The sequence below is a fragment of the Leucoraja erinacea genome, chromosome 5 (assembly GCF_028641065.1).
Source record: "Leucoraja erinacea ecotype New England chromosome 5, Leri_hhj_1, whole genome shotgun sequence".
NCBI classification, from domain to species: domain Eukaryota; kingdom Metazoa; phylum Chordata; class Chondrichthyes; order Rajiformes; family Rajidae; genus Leucoraja; species Leucoraja erinaceus.
This window is the reverse complement of record NC_073381.1, coordinates 74,478,494-74,493,719: the sequence shown is the minus strand read 5'-3', so window position 1 is coordinate 74,493,719 and position 15,226 is coordinate 74,478,494. Positions and strand designations below refer to the sequence as shown.

General features: G+C 44.5%; 1 protein-coding gene across 2 annotated transcripts in view; it reads left to right on the top strand.

Annotated features, from left to right (window-relative positions):
• pex7 (peroxisomal biogenesis factor 7) overlaps positions 1-15,226 on the top strand; it is a 76,097-nt gene that overhangs the window by 44,591 nt on the left and 16,280 nt on the right. For both annotated transcript variants that reach the window (XM_055635922.1, XM_055635921.1), the window contains exon 8: positions 7,471-7,526. In XM_055635922.1, the coding sequence (XP_055491897.1) occupies positions 7,471-7,526 (56 nt within the window). The remainder of the gene's footprint in view (positions 1-7,470; positions 7,527-15,226) is intronic.

The following is a 15,226-nucleotide window of genomic DNA, read 5'->3' as shown; positions in this document are numbered from 1 at the left end:
CAGGAATCAGTCTGGTGAACCTTCTCTGCACTCCCTCTATGGCAATAATGTCCTTCCTCAGATTTGGAGACCAAAACTGTACGCAATACTCCAGGTGTGGTCTCACCAAGACCCTGTACAACTGCAGTAGAACCTCCCTGCTCCTATACTCAAATCCTTTTGCTATGAAAGCTAACATACCATTTGCTTTCTTCACTGCCTGCTGCACCTGCATGCCTACTTTCAATGACTGGTGTACCATGACACCCAGGTCTCGCTGCATCTCCCCCTTTCCCAATCGGCCACCATTTAGATAATAGTCTGCTTTCCTGTTTTTGCCACCAAAATGGATAACCTCACATTTATCCACATTATACTGCATCTGCCAAACATTTGCCCACTCATCCAGCCTATCCAAGTCACCTTGCAGTGTCCTAGCATCCTCCTCACAGCTAACACTGCCCCCCAGCTTAGTGTCATCTGCTAACTTGGAGATATTAACTTCAATTCCCTCATCCCGATCTTTAATATATATTGTAAATAGCTGGGGTCCCAGCACTGAGCCTTGCGGTACCCCCACTAGTCACTGCCTGCCATTGTGAAAAGGACCCGTTTACTCCTACTCTTTGCTTCCTGTTTGCCAGTCAGTTCTCTATCCACTTCAATACTGAACCCCCAATGCCGTGTGCTCTAAGTTTGTATACTAATCTCTTATGTGGGACCTTGTCGAAAGCCTTCTGGAAGTCCAGATACACCACATCCACTGGTTCTCCCCTATCCACGCTACTAGTTACATCCTCGAAAAGTTCTATAAGATTCGTCAGACATGATTTACCTTTCGTAAATCCATGCTGACTTTGTCCAATGATTTCACCACTTTCCAAATGTGCTGCTATCCCATCTTTAATAATAACTGACTCTAGCAGTTTCCCCACTACCGATGTTAGACTAACTGGTCTGTAATTCCCCGTTTTCTCTCTCCCTCCCTTCTTAAAAAGTGGGGTTACGTTTTCTACCCGCCAAACCTCAGGAACTACTCCAGAATCTAAAGAGTTTTGAAAGATTATTACTAATGCATCCACTATTTCTGGAGCTACTTCCTTAAGTACTCTGGGATGCAGCCTATCTGGCCCTGGGGATTTATCGGCCTTTAATCCATTCAATTTACCCAACACCACTTCCCGGCTAACCTGCATTTCACTCAATTCCTCCATCTCCTTTGACCCGCGGTCCCCTGCTATTTCCGGCAGATTATTTATGTCTTCCTTAGTGAAGACGGAACCAAAGTAGTTATTCAATTGGTCCGCCATATCCTTGTTCCCCATTATCAGCTCACCTGTTTCTGACTACAAGGGACCTACATTTGTTTTAACTAATCTCTTTCTTTTCACATATCTATAAAAGCTTTTGCAGTCAGTTTTTATGTTCCCTGCCAGTTTTCTTTCATAATCTATTTTTCCTTTCCTAATTAAGCCCTTTGTCCTCCTCTGCTGGTCTCTGAATTTCTCCCAGTGCTGCTTTTTCTGGATAATTTGTACGCATCATCCTTCGCTTTGATACTATCCCTGATTTCGCCTTGTTATCCACGGATGTACTAACTTCCCTGATTTATTCTTTTGCCAAACTGGGATGAACAATTTTTGTAGTTCATCCATGCAGTCTTTAAATGTCTTCCATTGCATATCCACCGTCAACCCTTTTAGAATTAATTGCCAGTCAATCTTGGCCAATTCACGTCTCATACCCTCAAAGTTACCTTTCTTTAAGTTCAGAACCATTGTTTCTGAATTAACAATGTCACTCTCCATCCTAATGAAGAACTCAACCATATTATGGTCACTCTTGCCCAAGGGGGCACGTACAACAAGACTGCTAACTAACCCTTCCTCATTACTCAATACCCAGTCTAAAATAGCCTGCTCTCTCGTTGGTTCCTCTACATGTTGATTTAGATAACTATCCCACATACATTCCAAGAAATCCTCTTCCTCAGCACCCCTGCCAATTTGATTCACCCAATCTATATGTAGATTGAAGTCACCCATTATAACTGTTTTGCCTTTGTCGCACGCATTTCTAATTTCCTGTTTGATACCATCTCCAACTTCACTACTACTGTTAGGTGGCCTGTACACAACACCCACCAGCGTTTTCTGTCCCTTAGTGTTTCGCAGCTCTACCCATACCGATTCCACATCCTCCAAACTAATGTCCTTCCTTTCCATTGCGTTAATCTCCTCTCTAATCAGCAACGCTACCCCACCTCCTTTTCCTTTCTCTCTATCCCTCCTGAATATTGAATATCCCTGGATGTTCAGCTCCCAGCCTTGGTCACCCTGGAGCCATGTCTCCGTGATCCCAACTATATCATAGTCATTAATAGCTATCTGCACATTCAACTCATCCACCTTATTACGAATGCTCCTTGCATTGAGACACAAAGCCTTCAGGCTTGTTTTTACAACACTCTTACCCCTTATACAATTATGTTGAAAAGTGGCCCTTTTTGATTTTTGCCCTGGTTTTGTCTGCCTGCCACTTTTACTTTTCACCTTGCTACCTATTGCTTCTACCCTCATTTTACACCCCTCTGTCTCTACGCTCACACATTTAAGAAACCCTTTCCCTTTAACTCCATCCTCCACTATCCCATTCGACACCCCACCCCCCCCTTATTCAGTTTAAAACCACCCATGTAGCAGTGGCAAGACTGTCGCTTAGGGTTAGCGAAGGAATGGGTGTCTCGACCCGAAACGTCACCCACTCCTTGTCACCGGAGAAGCTGCCTGTCCCACTGAGTTACTCCAGCATTTTGTGTCTATCTTCGATTTAAACCAGCATCTGCAGTTCTTTCCAACACATCTCGTAACTCCAAATAGCACAAGTTTGTCCCAAGAATAAAAGACAACTTTTCCACTTGACATTTTTGTTCCAACTCTCATGAGATCCAACCATAGACCTCTTTCTCATCTTCTATCTGAAATATGCAAGATGACTTAAACTTACACAGCACACTTTTCAGCTCAGAATATCAAGTTACTAAGTCTTACAAAGTTATGAACTTGATAGTCTGAGTTGTGAGCCTTGATGTGTAAATTTAAGTCATCTTGTCAAGCCTTCTGGATAGAAGATGAGAATGAGCTGTATGATTGGGTCAGTTCTTGTTTTCCTCTCCCCTTACATCCAAATTTCTCTTTGTCATTTTAACTGGAAATTTATGATCAATAGCTTTTTAAAATCCACACGTTATTGCTATTGATTTAAGATAGAGTGGAAATCATCTAGCAATCGTTTTTTGTTTCTCCTAATGTTGGGTCTTATCCCTGATGTTGTCCAGAACCATAGTCTAGGAACTCCATTCTTTAAAAAGCACAAAGCGTGGTGGGTGGTATGGATCGAGTTACTGTTGGTGGTAGTTGAGGCAAGTACTATCTCAACGTTTAAGAAACATTTAGCCAGGTACATGGATAGGATAGGTTTAGAGACATATGGACCAAACGGTGGCAGGTGGGATTATTGTATATGGGACATGTTGGTCGACATGGGCAAGTTGGGCCAAAGAGCCTGTTCACACGTTGCAAGACTGTGACGCATATTATGTCAAATGCTAAGTAATGGTCCCTTCATCCTGTCTTAATGATGTGACTGAACTCCAGCATTAGAATAAAATATGCCTATTATCTACACAAGGAAATTTAAAGGCAAATTAGGTGAGCATATTTGAAAATTTTAAAAATAATGGAACATAAGAGTTCAATTTGTGTTAATTAATGAAGTTGTTAATCATAATGGAATATCAAGAGCATTTGTGCCAGAAATGTATTTTACACGATTCCACAGTATGCTGAGGTGTTACAGTGCTCTTGGTCTGCCAGTGTAGTTTACCAGGTAGTTTAGAGATACAGTGCGGAAATAGGTCCTTCGGCACATCGAGTCCACACGGACCAGCAATCCCCGCACATTGACACAAGCCTACCAGGACTGTGGGAGGAAACCGAAGATTTCGGAGAAAACCGACGCAGGTCACAGGGAGAACATCCAAACTCCGTTCAGAGAGCACCCGTAGTCAGGATCGAACCCAGGTCTCCAGCGCTGCAAGTGCTGTTCCAGTGTGAACACTCATACTGTGAATTCCCTGTTCTTTAAAAAGACATTGACTTGCGGTGTGTTGAGATCCCAGTGCACATTCACATTCAGATTCGGATTCAGATTCAATTTTTAATTGTCATTGTCAGTGTACAGTACAGAGACAACGAAATGCATTTAGCATCTCCCTTGAAGAGCGACATAGCAAACGATTTGAATAAAAAATAATAAGTGTCCGGGGGGGGGCCGGGGGCGGGGTGTGGTGATTGGCAGTCACCGAGGTACGTTGTTGAGTAGAGTGACAGCCGCCGGAAGGAAGCTGTTCCTCGACCTGCTGGTTCGGCAACGGAGAGACCTGTAGCGCCTCCCGGATGGTAGGAGGGTAAACAGTCCATGGTTGGGGTGAGAGCAGTCTTTGGCGATGCTGAGCGCCCTCCGCAGACAGCGCTTGCTTTGGACAGACTCAATGGAGGGGAGCGTGGAACCGGTGATGCGTTGGGCAATTTTCACCACCCTCTGCAATGCCTTCCGGTCGGAGACAGAGCAGTTGCCATACCATACTGTGATGCAGTTGGTAAGGATGCTCTCGATGGTGCAGCGGTAGAAGTTCACCAGGATCTGAGGAGACAGATGGACCTTCTTCAGTCTCCTCAGGAAGAAGAGACGCTGATGAGCCTTCTTGATCAGAGTAGAGGTATTGTGGGTCCAAGAGAGGTCATCGGAGATGTTGACTCCCAGGAACCTGAAGCTAGAAACACGTTCCACCTCCGTCCCGTTAATGTGGATGGGGGTGTGCGTGCCGCCTCTGGACTTCCTGAAGTCTACAATGAGCTCCTTGGTCTTCTTGGAGTTAAGGGCCAGGTTGTTGTCAGCGCACCATGCTGCTAAGTGCTGGACCTCTTCCCTGTAGGCCAGCTCATCGTTGTTGCTGATGAGGCCAATCACCGTTGTATCATCTGCATACTTGATGATAGTACCATGTACAGGTGTGCAGTCATAGGTGAAGAGGGAGTAGAGGAGGGGGCTCAGCACACAGCCCTGAGGAACGCCGGTGTTCAGGGTGAGGGTTGAAGAGGTGTGCTTGTCTAACCTCACAGACTGGGGTCTGTTGGTTAGAAAGTCCAGTATCCAGTTGCAGAGGGAGGGGTCGGTGCCCAGGTTACCGAGTTTGGTGATCAGTTTTGATAGAATAATGGTGTTGAATGCTGAGCTGTAATCGATGAACAGCATTCTTACGTAAGTGTCTCTGTTGTCGAGGTGGGAGAGGGCGGAGTGAAGTGCCGTTGAGATGGCATCCTGATCTCCCTCTGTTATTCCCCTCCAGTGCCAGGACCCCAGCACAAATTCCTGCATTGCCAGCTAATACAGGTTTCTTTGTTGGGAACTTGGTGTGAACCCCCGCTTACTGTTAGTGCTCCCACAGCAATGAATCACATGGTTGGTGTGGAGCTGGTATTGGGCAGGCAGACAGCAGTTCAACATTGAGAGCCATTGCAGGGGAGTGCTGTGCAGGCAAACATAGGGAGATGAGGCAGAGGTTCCTTTCAAGTAATGAAATCATAGAAAATATCATGAAAGGAATAGATCGGGTAGATGCCAAAGTCTCTTGCCCAGAGTAGTTGAATCGAGGACAAGAGGACATAGGTTTAAGATGAAGGGGAAAGGATTTAATAGGAATCTGAGGGGTAACCTTTTCCACATAAAGGGTGGTGGGTGCCTGCCATCTCCCCTAAACCTGTCAGCCGCTTGTTTGCACTGAGCCATAGGCGATTCATTGCTGCTGAAGCACAGCAGAGGGCAGGGATTTCCCCCGCCATCTTGCACAGCACAGTGGGGAAGGCAGGTGTTAGCACTAGGCTCCCAGCTGAGCAAGTGCAAACTGTGATGCTTTTGGGACATTAGCTCTAACAATGATGCATCACGCAATTGGTACTGCAACAATTTGCCCCTTTCAACACCAGTTCCACAAGCATTCTTGTTTGTATTATTACATAGTGTGTGTTTAGTAAGGTACCAGTGTACAATCCCAGGATATATAGGCATCACTTCCAATGATGGCTAAGCGTTGCTACTTTCACAGAGAGAGTGATGGAGCTTGGATATGGCTCGAGGGAAGAAAGTAAGTGATAAGGAATTTCAAAGCGTGAATGCATTTTTCATGGATTGTAATGGAACATTTTTCAAAGTAATTTTTCTCTCCAGTGGTTTATAGAACATGGTAATCATGTTCAATGTATGAATGTTGTGAACTGTAACATTTTATATATGTCAAGAGAGCCCAGCAGCGACTACACCCTCTCCGAAGACTACGTAAAGCAGGTCTCCCCACTACACATCTACGAACTTTTTATAGGGGGACAGTCGAGAGCACATTAACCAACGGCATCACTTCCTGGTTCGGGAGCTGCAAGGCGTACGAACGGCACCAACTTGACAGGATTGTGAAGACCGCCAGCAGGATTATTGGTGCTCCCTTTCTTGCTGGACATATACAGGAAGAGATGTATCAACAGAGCCATCTCCATCATCAAAGACCCCTACCACCCATCGCATCACATATTCTCCATCCTGCCATCTGGGAAGAGGTACAGAAGCATTAGCTGCAAAACCAGCAGGATGCTCCTCAGCTTCTTCCCGCAGGCTATAAGACTGATAAACGGACTTAGCCCCCTGCCAAAGTATCGCGTACCAACCATCAACCTGGACACACTGCAGCAGCTGTCGATCGGAACGCCTGTTGATGTTTAGTAGAGAATAGAGTGTCTAATTTAATTTGTTCATGATATATGTATTTTTATTTCTATTTACTTGTTGTTATTTGTACTGCACACTGAATGGACACTGGTTGAGCAACGTTTTTTTGTTTCCTCTGGGTATGTGAGTACTCAGGAAATGACAATAAAGATATACTGATACTGATACTGATATTACGGCACGGTAGTGCAGTGGTAGAGTTGCTGCGAATGCAGCGCCAGAGATCCGGGTTCGATCCCGACTACGGGTGCTGTCTGTACGGAGTTTGTATGTTCTCCCCGTGACCTGTGTGGGTTTTCTCCGTGATCTTCTGTTTCCTCCCACACTATAAAGACGAACAGGTATGTAGGCTATTTGGCTTGGTAAATATAAAAATTGTCCCTAGTGGGTATAGGATAGTGTTAATGTGTGGGGAATGCAGGTCGGTGCGGAAACAGTGTGCAGAAAGGGCCTGTTTCCATGTTGTATCTCTAAGCTAAACTAAATAGAGGAAAGGGTACAGCAGAAATATCAACAAATTAAGAATTTTAGATGTAAAATGCTTAAATATTGCAGGATAAAATTGTGCACATAAATTTTAAATGTCAGTATATGGTCAGAAATTTCAAAAATATTGCAACATTACACTAATAGTAGTTTTTCCCTTTGCAGTTTTCACCCTTCCATGCAAACATATTAGCATCCTGCTCATATGATTTCAGCGTCAGGTAAGTGACATTCATTTTTTTTCTTCATCTATTTTCTTGTTCCCTCACTCTAATCCCAATTCAGTCCTCTTCAGTGAAAGCAATGGCAATTTGTTGAATACTGTTCATCGACTTTAGTTAGTATTTGCTTCTTTGTTTATGAATGTGATTTTTTTGATGAACATCTCAAGTTAAAACTAAATTTCGAAAGGTTTTCCAGGACATTGTTGCAAGCAATATTTTGCTCCTTTGTGATTTTCATGAATGGAATCTAAGGATACCTTAGCACAGCAGTTAAGTTACAGGACTATTATTCCAATGCCTGACCTTTCGATTTTAGTTTTTAGTTTTAGAAATACAGCGCGGAAACAGGCCCTTTGGCCCACCGAGTCCGTGCCGACCAGCGATCCCCGTACATTAACACTACCCTACACGCACTAGGGACAATTGTTACATTTGCATCAAGCCAATTAACCTACAAACCTGTACATCTTTGGAGTGTAGGAGGAAACCGAAGATCTCAGAGAAAACCCTCACGCTCACGGGGAGAACGTACAACCTCCGTACAGACAAGCACCCGTAGTCAGGATCGAACCGGGGTCTCTGGCGCTGTAAGGCAGTAGCACTACCGCTGCGCCACCCTTAATCATTTGATCTCCAAATCACATGATCTGGAGACTAGTTTGAATCCCACCATGGCAATTGGAGAATTTGGATTCAAGTAAATAGATTTGGAATCAAAGGCTAGTCTCAGTAATAATATCTGTGAAGGAAATGTCTCATCCTTACCTGCTCTGATCAATGAGTGACCCCAGGCAAAACAAAGTGGTTGACTTTTTAATGGGTCAATAACAGGTTCAAAGAATATAATTGGGTAATTTTAAAGTGTAAATTGATAGTTTCTTGATTAGTAAGGATGTCAAAGGTTATGGGAACATTATATATTGGGCTGGAATGCTCGGGTCCAGAATCTCTCTCTGCATCTGTGTCCACACTGGCCAGTTTGGATGGGCATCAGTAATCCCACTGGCCCTCTATGGTCAAGATGGCAGCAGAGCCTTGGGTAGCTCAAAGAGAAAACTTGCCTCCACAATGCCTTTGATAGCCAGCAAAGGTGGGAACAGGCGTTTTCAGATGTTAAAGCTGGAGTGACGTTGATAGGTTTTAACTGTTTCCAACATTAACAAATATTTGAAAAATATTGGAATAGATAATTAAAATAAAAAATTGTATTACATAAAAATGAAGTTAACTAAAAACAGCAATAATTAACATTTTAAAGTGACATACATTTTATGTCCTTATAAATCCCCATTGAAATATTTGGTATCTTAGGTTCTACTCTGACAAAGGAGCAATTTTCACAGTGTAATCTTGTAATCTTGAGTCAGTCTTCTGAATAACTGAACAATCGGAGTGGCTGGCAGTGGTGGGCATGATTAGACTGTCTTTGTTCTGTTATGTTGGGAACAAGATTACTAAAGAATGATTTGTGCACAATCAACATCTTCCAAATGGACTGATTTAGGAACTGATGTATGCAAGAATAATATACCATTTGGATAAAGATAAATAGTTATCTGATCCATGTCCTAATGGTCAAAACACATCGCTGAAGTAACTCAGTAGGTCAGGTCCTGTTCTCTCTACAGTTACCCTATTTCACTTAATGAACATAAAATCTCTTTGGATTTTCTTTCTTATTGTCTGCCACAGCTAGCTCCCGCCAATATTTTGTCCTTCTTAATTTCCTTTGTAAGCATGCTCCTTAGTTCCCAAATATCCTCTGGTGATGAGCTTAATCCCAGCTGCCTATACCTGTCCAATGCTGCTTCCTTTTTCCTGACCAGAGCCTCAATTTTTCTTGTTATCCAAGCTTGCTTTCTCCAACCTACCTTGCCCTTCACTCGAACACAAACATGCAAGCGCTGAACTTCTGTCATCACACTTGTCAATGCATCCCAGATTCTGGACCCTTTAACCCCAATCAACCTTCTCCAATCAACTTTAACAATTTCCTACCAGGTGCGACAGAGGTTTACCTGCATCTCCTCCAACCTCATCTATTGCATCTGCTGCTCTAAATGTCAGCAGATCTATATCGGTGAGACCAAGCGGAGGTTGGGCGATCGTTTCGCCGAACACCTCCGCTCGGTCCGCAATAACCAACCTGACCTCCTGGTGGCTCAGCACTTCAACTCCCCCTCCCACTCCGTATCCGACCTCTCTGTCCTGGGTCTCCTCCATGGCCAGAGCGAGCAACACCGGAAATTGGAGGAACAGCACCTCATATTCCGCTTGGGGAGTCTGCATCCTGGGGGCATGAACATTGAATTCTCCCAATTTTGTTAGTCCTTGCTGTCTCCTCCCCTTCCTCAGCCCTCCTGCTGTCTCCTCCCATCCCCCAGCCTTCGGGCTCCTCCTTTTTCTTATCTTCTCCCCGCCCCCCACCCCCCATCAGTCTGAAGAAGGGTTTTGGCCTGAAACGTTGCCTATTTCCTTCGCTCCATAGATGCTGCTGCACCCACTGAGTTTCTCCAGCTTTTTTGTGTACCTTTAGCAATTTCCTGTCTAATACCACCAAAGTTGGCCTTGGTCCATTGTAGAATTTTAACTTGTGGACCTGCCCTGTTTTATCCATAACTATAGCGTAGGCTAATTGGCTTGGTAAATTTGTAAATTGTCTCTAGTGTGTGTAGGATAGCGTTAGTGTCCCAGGATCTCTGGTCAGCGTGGTCTCGGTGGGTCTCTGTGCTGTATTTCTGAACTAAACTAACCTCGACTATTTTAGGGCTAATAAAGTGGTCCCTGGTGCCAAAAGTCACTTCAGTCACTTGCCTTTCATAATTTCCTAAGAGTAAATCAAGCTTTGCCCTCTCCCTTGTACGGCCCTTATTGGCTGAGGAAACCTTTGTGAAAACATTTGATAAATTCCACCCTGTCTAAGGTTGTGGCACTATGACAGTTGCAGTTTATATTGGGAAAGTTAGAATCCCCTACTATGACAACCTTATTAGTCCTTCAGCTGCCTGCAATCTCCCGGCATATTTGTTCTTCTAATTCCTATTAGTTATTTTGGGGCCAACAAGGTGAAAATCCCCTTTTTATTTCTCAGCTCCGTCTATATAGCCTCATTCAGGTCAGAAATTTAATTTAGACAATTACTAAAGATTAAGAAAAGAGTATGAAATTAACATAACTTCCAGCTTCCACAGACCCTTTGAAATGCTTAGAGTTTTATCTTCTAAAGACTATTCTTTGCATGATTTAGCTTCCTGAAATCATTTATGATTGTTGTTTGATGATTTATATGTATGCAATCTTGATATTCTACATGGAATTATGCTGTTTGATGACTGAGGCATAGCTTAAACTTATGATAATATGAACGTGACTGGGACTGTGACTCTAAAAAAACAAATATTGTAGAAGTTTGGCATCTAAGTGGTGAAGCTAGATGTAAAACATGTAGAAACACAGAAGTGCTGACATGCAGAGTAGGAATTGCAACAAGCTATGCTACAAGATGTGTTATGCACTCTAGCAGCCATCTTAAATTGACAACACATCATTAATGTTAGCATTATGATCTCATTATTTCTACATTTTCTGCTCCAAATATTTCTTAGCAAATAAACTTGGATTATAAATCTGAATTCAGTTTGGCATCATTATTCTTAAATCATTCTTGTACCTGTAAACAGCAGGAGCAATCTACGCCAACATCTGATTCAGTTTCACGTTAGATTATTGTCATATTACCAGGTGCATAGAAATTCTGTTTGCAAGAATCTCTAGAGTACACAGTATAGATAGTAATGGTAGATACAACAATAAACACAATGACAAATGCAAAATTGCAGAATGGTACAAAGATTGTTTGTACAATCTGAAGTAGTGCAAAAAAAACTAAAGCACAACAATGGAATAACTGAATGAGTACTTGGCAGCATCTCCGGAGGGAGCCCCACAGTGACCGAATGGGTCCTGTCAGTTGTGGCAGCCTTGAGAAAGCACAGTCGGCCAGGGACTACTACGTGAGCCGCAGCAGTAGCTGCATCAACTGGACGGTGTTGCAGCCGGTGAAGAATAGCTCGCAGACCAGTGGCATCGGCACCTAGCTTTAAGGGAACACGACACAAAGTGCTGGAGTAACTGTACAGATCTGAAGAAGGGTCCCGACCCGAAGCGTCACCTATCCATGTTCTCCAGAGATCCTGCGGGAGTTGCTCTAGCACTTTGTGTCATTTTGTGCATTAATCAGCATTTGCAGTTCGTTATTTCTACCTAGTTTTAAGTTGATTTAAATGGATACAATAAAAAAAGGATAAAATTGATACTATAAATGGATGGGAATGTGGAGTTGAAAGGTCCCAACCTGAAACCAACCATTTTTTTTCTCCAGAGATGCTGCCTGTCCTGCTGAGTTACTCCAGCATGCTGTGTCTATCAAAAGTTTCAGTGAGATTTATATGATTATATTGAATGGTGGGGCAGACTTAAGAGAGCAAGTCATCAACTCCTATTATGGACATGTATGTTTGTTTCACTATTGTAATTGATCTGCTGAAGAATTACTTGTATTTCTTATTAAACTTCACGGGTTTCAGAGGCATTTCACATCAGCTTCTTAGGAGATCAGTGTGTTTCAGAAGGAACTTGTGGTAGAGGGAAATTGAAGGGAGGAAAATGGTACATTTAGAGTGAATTGCGACATCATGATATCCAGGACAGGGACAAGGGTGCGAGCAAATAGATATTGTGTAAAACCAATGCCAAATATTTAACTTAGTCATTTTTTCCACATCAGTTTTTAAATGGTAGCCTCATAAAGAGAGGCAGTACTGGATGCAGTATATTATTGTTTGATATTTTAAAGCACCTTCACGGTGCTGGTAGATTAGCATAAACCCATTCTTAAATATTACAATAGTACCAGCCTCAACTACATCCTCCGGCAGCTCATTCCATACACCCACCACGCTTTGTGCGAAAAAGTTACCAACTGTTTCAAATTACAGGTGCACAACCTTTTATCCGAAAGCCTTGGGACCAGACACTTGTCGGATTTCGGACATTTTCGGATTTCCGAATGGAAGATTTTTAGCGTAGATTAGGAAGGTAGCGCGGGCAGCATGAAAAGTCTGGAGCGGCTGCCTCCTCCCCGGAGACCGGGGAATCATTGTAAATCATTGCTTAAATGTTAGTCAGTTAGTTTGGAGGGATTTGATGTGGTGGTGGTGGGGGGGGGGGGGGGGGGGGGGGGTAAAGGGGAAACTTTGATTCTTAGTCCCCTACCTGGTCGGCGACTCACAACATCGCGGAGCTGGGGCTGCTCCGTCCGGCCGCGGGCGGCGCCGGTTGGAGCTCCGACCCCGGCAACTCTACCCCTGGCTGCGAGGCGCTCCAAATCCAGCGCCGCCCGCGGCCGGACGCCCACAGCCCCAGCTCCGCGAATGTTGGGCGTCGGCGGCCACAGCGCTCCGGAGCTTACCGCACGGCGACCCGGTAAGGCATTGCCCGCTCCCCGCTGGTATCCCAGCGCTGCGACGCCGCCGACTCCCAACATTCGCAGAGCTGGGGCTGCGGGCGTCCGGCCGCGGGCGGCGCTGGATTTGGAGCGCCTCGCAGCCAGGGGTAGAGTTGCCGGGGTCGGAGCTACAACCGGCGCCGCCCGCGGCCGGACGCCCGCAGCCCCAGCGCTGCGGAGCTTACTGCACGGCGACCCGGTAAGGCATTGACCGCTCCCCACCTCTCCGACCAGGTAGGGGACTAAGAATTAAAGTTTACCCCTTCACCCCCCCTTCACATAAAAGCCCTCCAAACTAACTGACTAACATTTAAGCAATGATTTACAGATGTTTAAGTGTCTCCCCGGTCTCCGGGGAGGAGGCAGCCGCTACAGTAGTACAGACCTGGGTTGACCGTGGGTCGTTTCGGGTCAAGTTTGGCGCCAAACGCGAGCTTTGGTGTGCAGAAGACATCCTGGAAAAAATGGCCGGTTTTCGGAGTTTTTCGGTTTCCGGAACTCCGGATAAAAGGTTGTGCACCTGTAATATGTATGAAAGAACTGAAGATGCTGGTTTAAATCGAAGGTAGACACAAGATGATGGAGTAACTCCGCGGGCCAGGCAGCATCTCTGGAGAGAAGGAATGTGTTGACGTTTCGGGTCGAGACCCTTCCTCAATCTGAAGAAGAGAGACTCGCTGAGTTACTCCAGCATTTTGTGTCTACCTTTGTTTCAAATTCATGTTTTATTTTGTGCAAACCGATTTTTAAAAAATTGATCTTAATAAAATAAATTTTGTTTAACTTCCGTTCTTTTAGTTGTATATTGATTTTCATTCTTTACATTATTCACTGAATCCGGAATTTAGCAGCACTAATCCTATTCCTATATGGCCTGTTCATTCATCATTCCCATTATGACCATGCACCATTGTACACAAGCATATTCATTTCCAACATTTTATCTAGAGCTTCAAATTCTTCAATGTTTAGTGTAAGAAGGACCTGCAGATGCTGATTTACACCAAAGTTAGGCACTCTGATAGTGGAGGAGGCCCATTTTAACTCCCCATCATTCCCTTACTGCTCTTTGTGTCCTGGGCCTCCAGAACCAATAGATTTAAGATGATGGGGGGGTGGAATTGAATAAGAATCTGAGGGGTAACTTTTTCACACAAAGACTGGTGGGTGTATGGAATGAGCTGCCGGAGGAGGTAGTTGAGGCTGGTACTATTGCAACGTTTAAGAAACATTTAGACAAGGATGGGATAAGTTTAGAGTGAAATGGGCCAAAAGCAGGCAGGTTTGTCAAGTGGGGCATGTTTGCCGGTGTGGGCATGTTGGACCAAAGAGCTTGTTTCCATGTTCTTCAGTTCAGTTTAGTTTATTGTCACATGTGCTGAGGTACAATGAAAAGTTTTCGTTGCGTGCTAACCAGTCAGCAGAAAGACAATACGTGATTACAATCTAAACATTCACAGTGTACAGATAGATTCTAGGATAGGTGTGAGACAGGGGGATTGAAGGGTTGCAAATTGTGAAGCTTGAGGAAGGAATGTAAGCAGAGGCAGAGAGGGAGGTGAGAAATAGGTGTGAGTCTAGGTAGGGCACAAGAGAGGGTGGGGGGGGAAGGGGGAAGAAGGGGGAATGTGTGGGAGGATGGGAGAGGTGGAAGGTTTTACAGTTACCTAAAATTGGGTATTTCGGTGTTCATATCATTGGGTTGCACGCTACCAAAGCAAAATATGAGGTGTTGTTCCTCAAGTTTGCCTGTAGCCTCACTCTTGCAACAGAGGGTGTCCAGGGCAGAAAGGTCAGTATGGGAATGGGAAGAGGAGTTTAAGAAGTTAGCAACTGGTAGATACAGCAGGCCTCGGCGGGCCGATCGCAAGTGTTCAGTGAAATGGTTGCCAAGTCTACGATTGGTCTTGTCGCTGTTCACGTGCACCTCGTCTTACTTCATGTGTTCCCAATGTGGCTGCCTGTACAATCGAGACCATTACAATGTCAGGTGCAGGTTACGCGAGGGCATGAGATGCAGCAAAAGGTTCTGATACTTTTCTTGCAAAAACTTTTTCTTGCCAGCATGGCGGGACCGACTTGAGGGAGGGTGAGAGAACAAATGAGGACCTGGCACAGGGGTACTTTGTAACTTTGTAAACGCCCTCTATGTGGCAACTATTTGCATACCTGGCAAAGAATTTAACTGTGA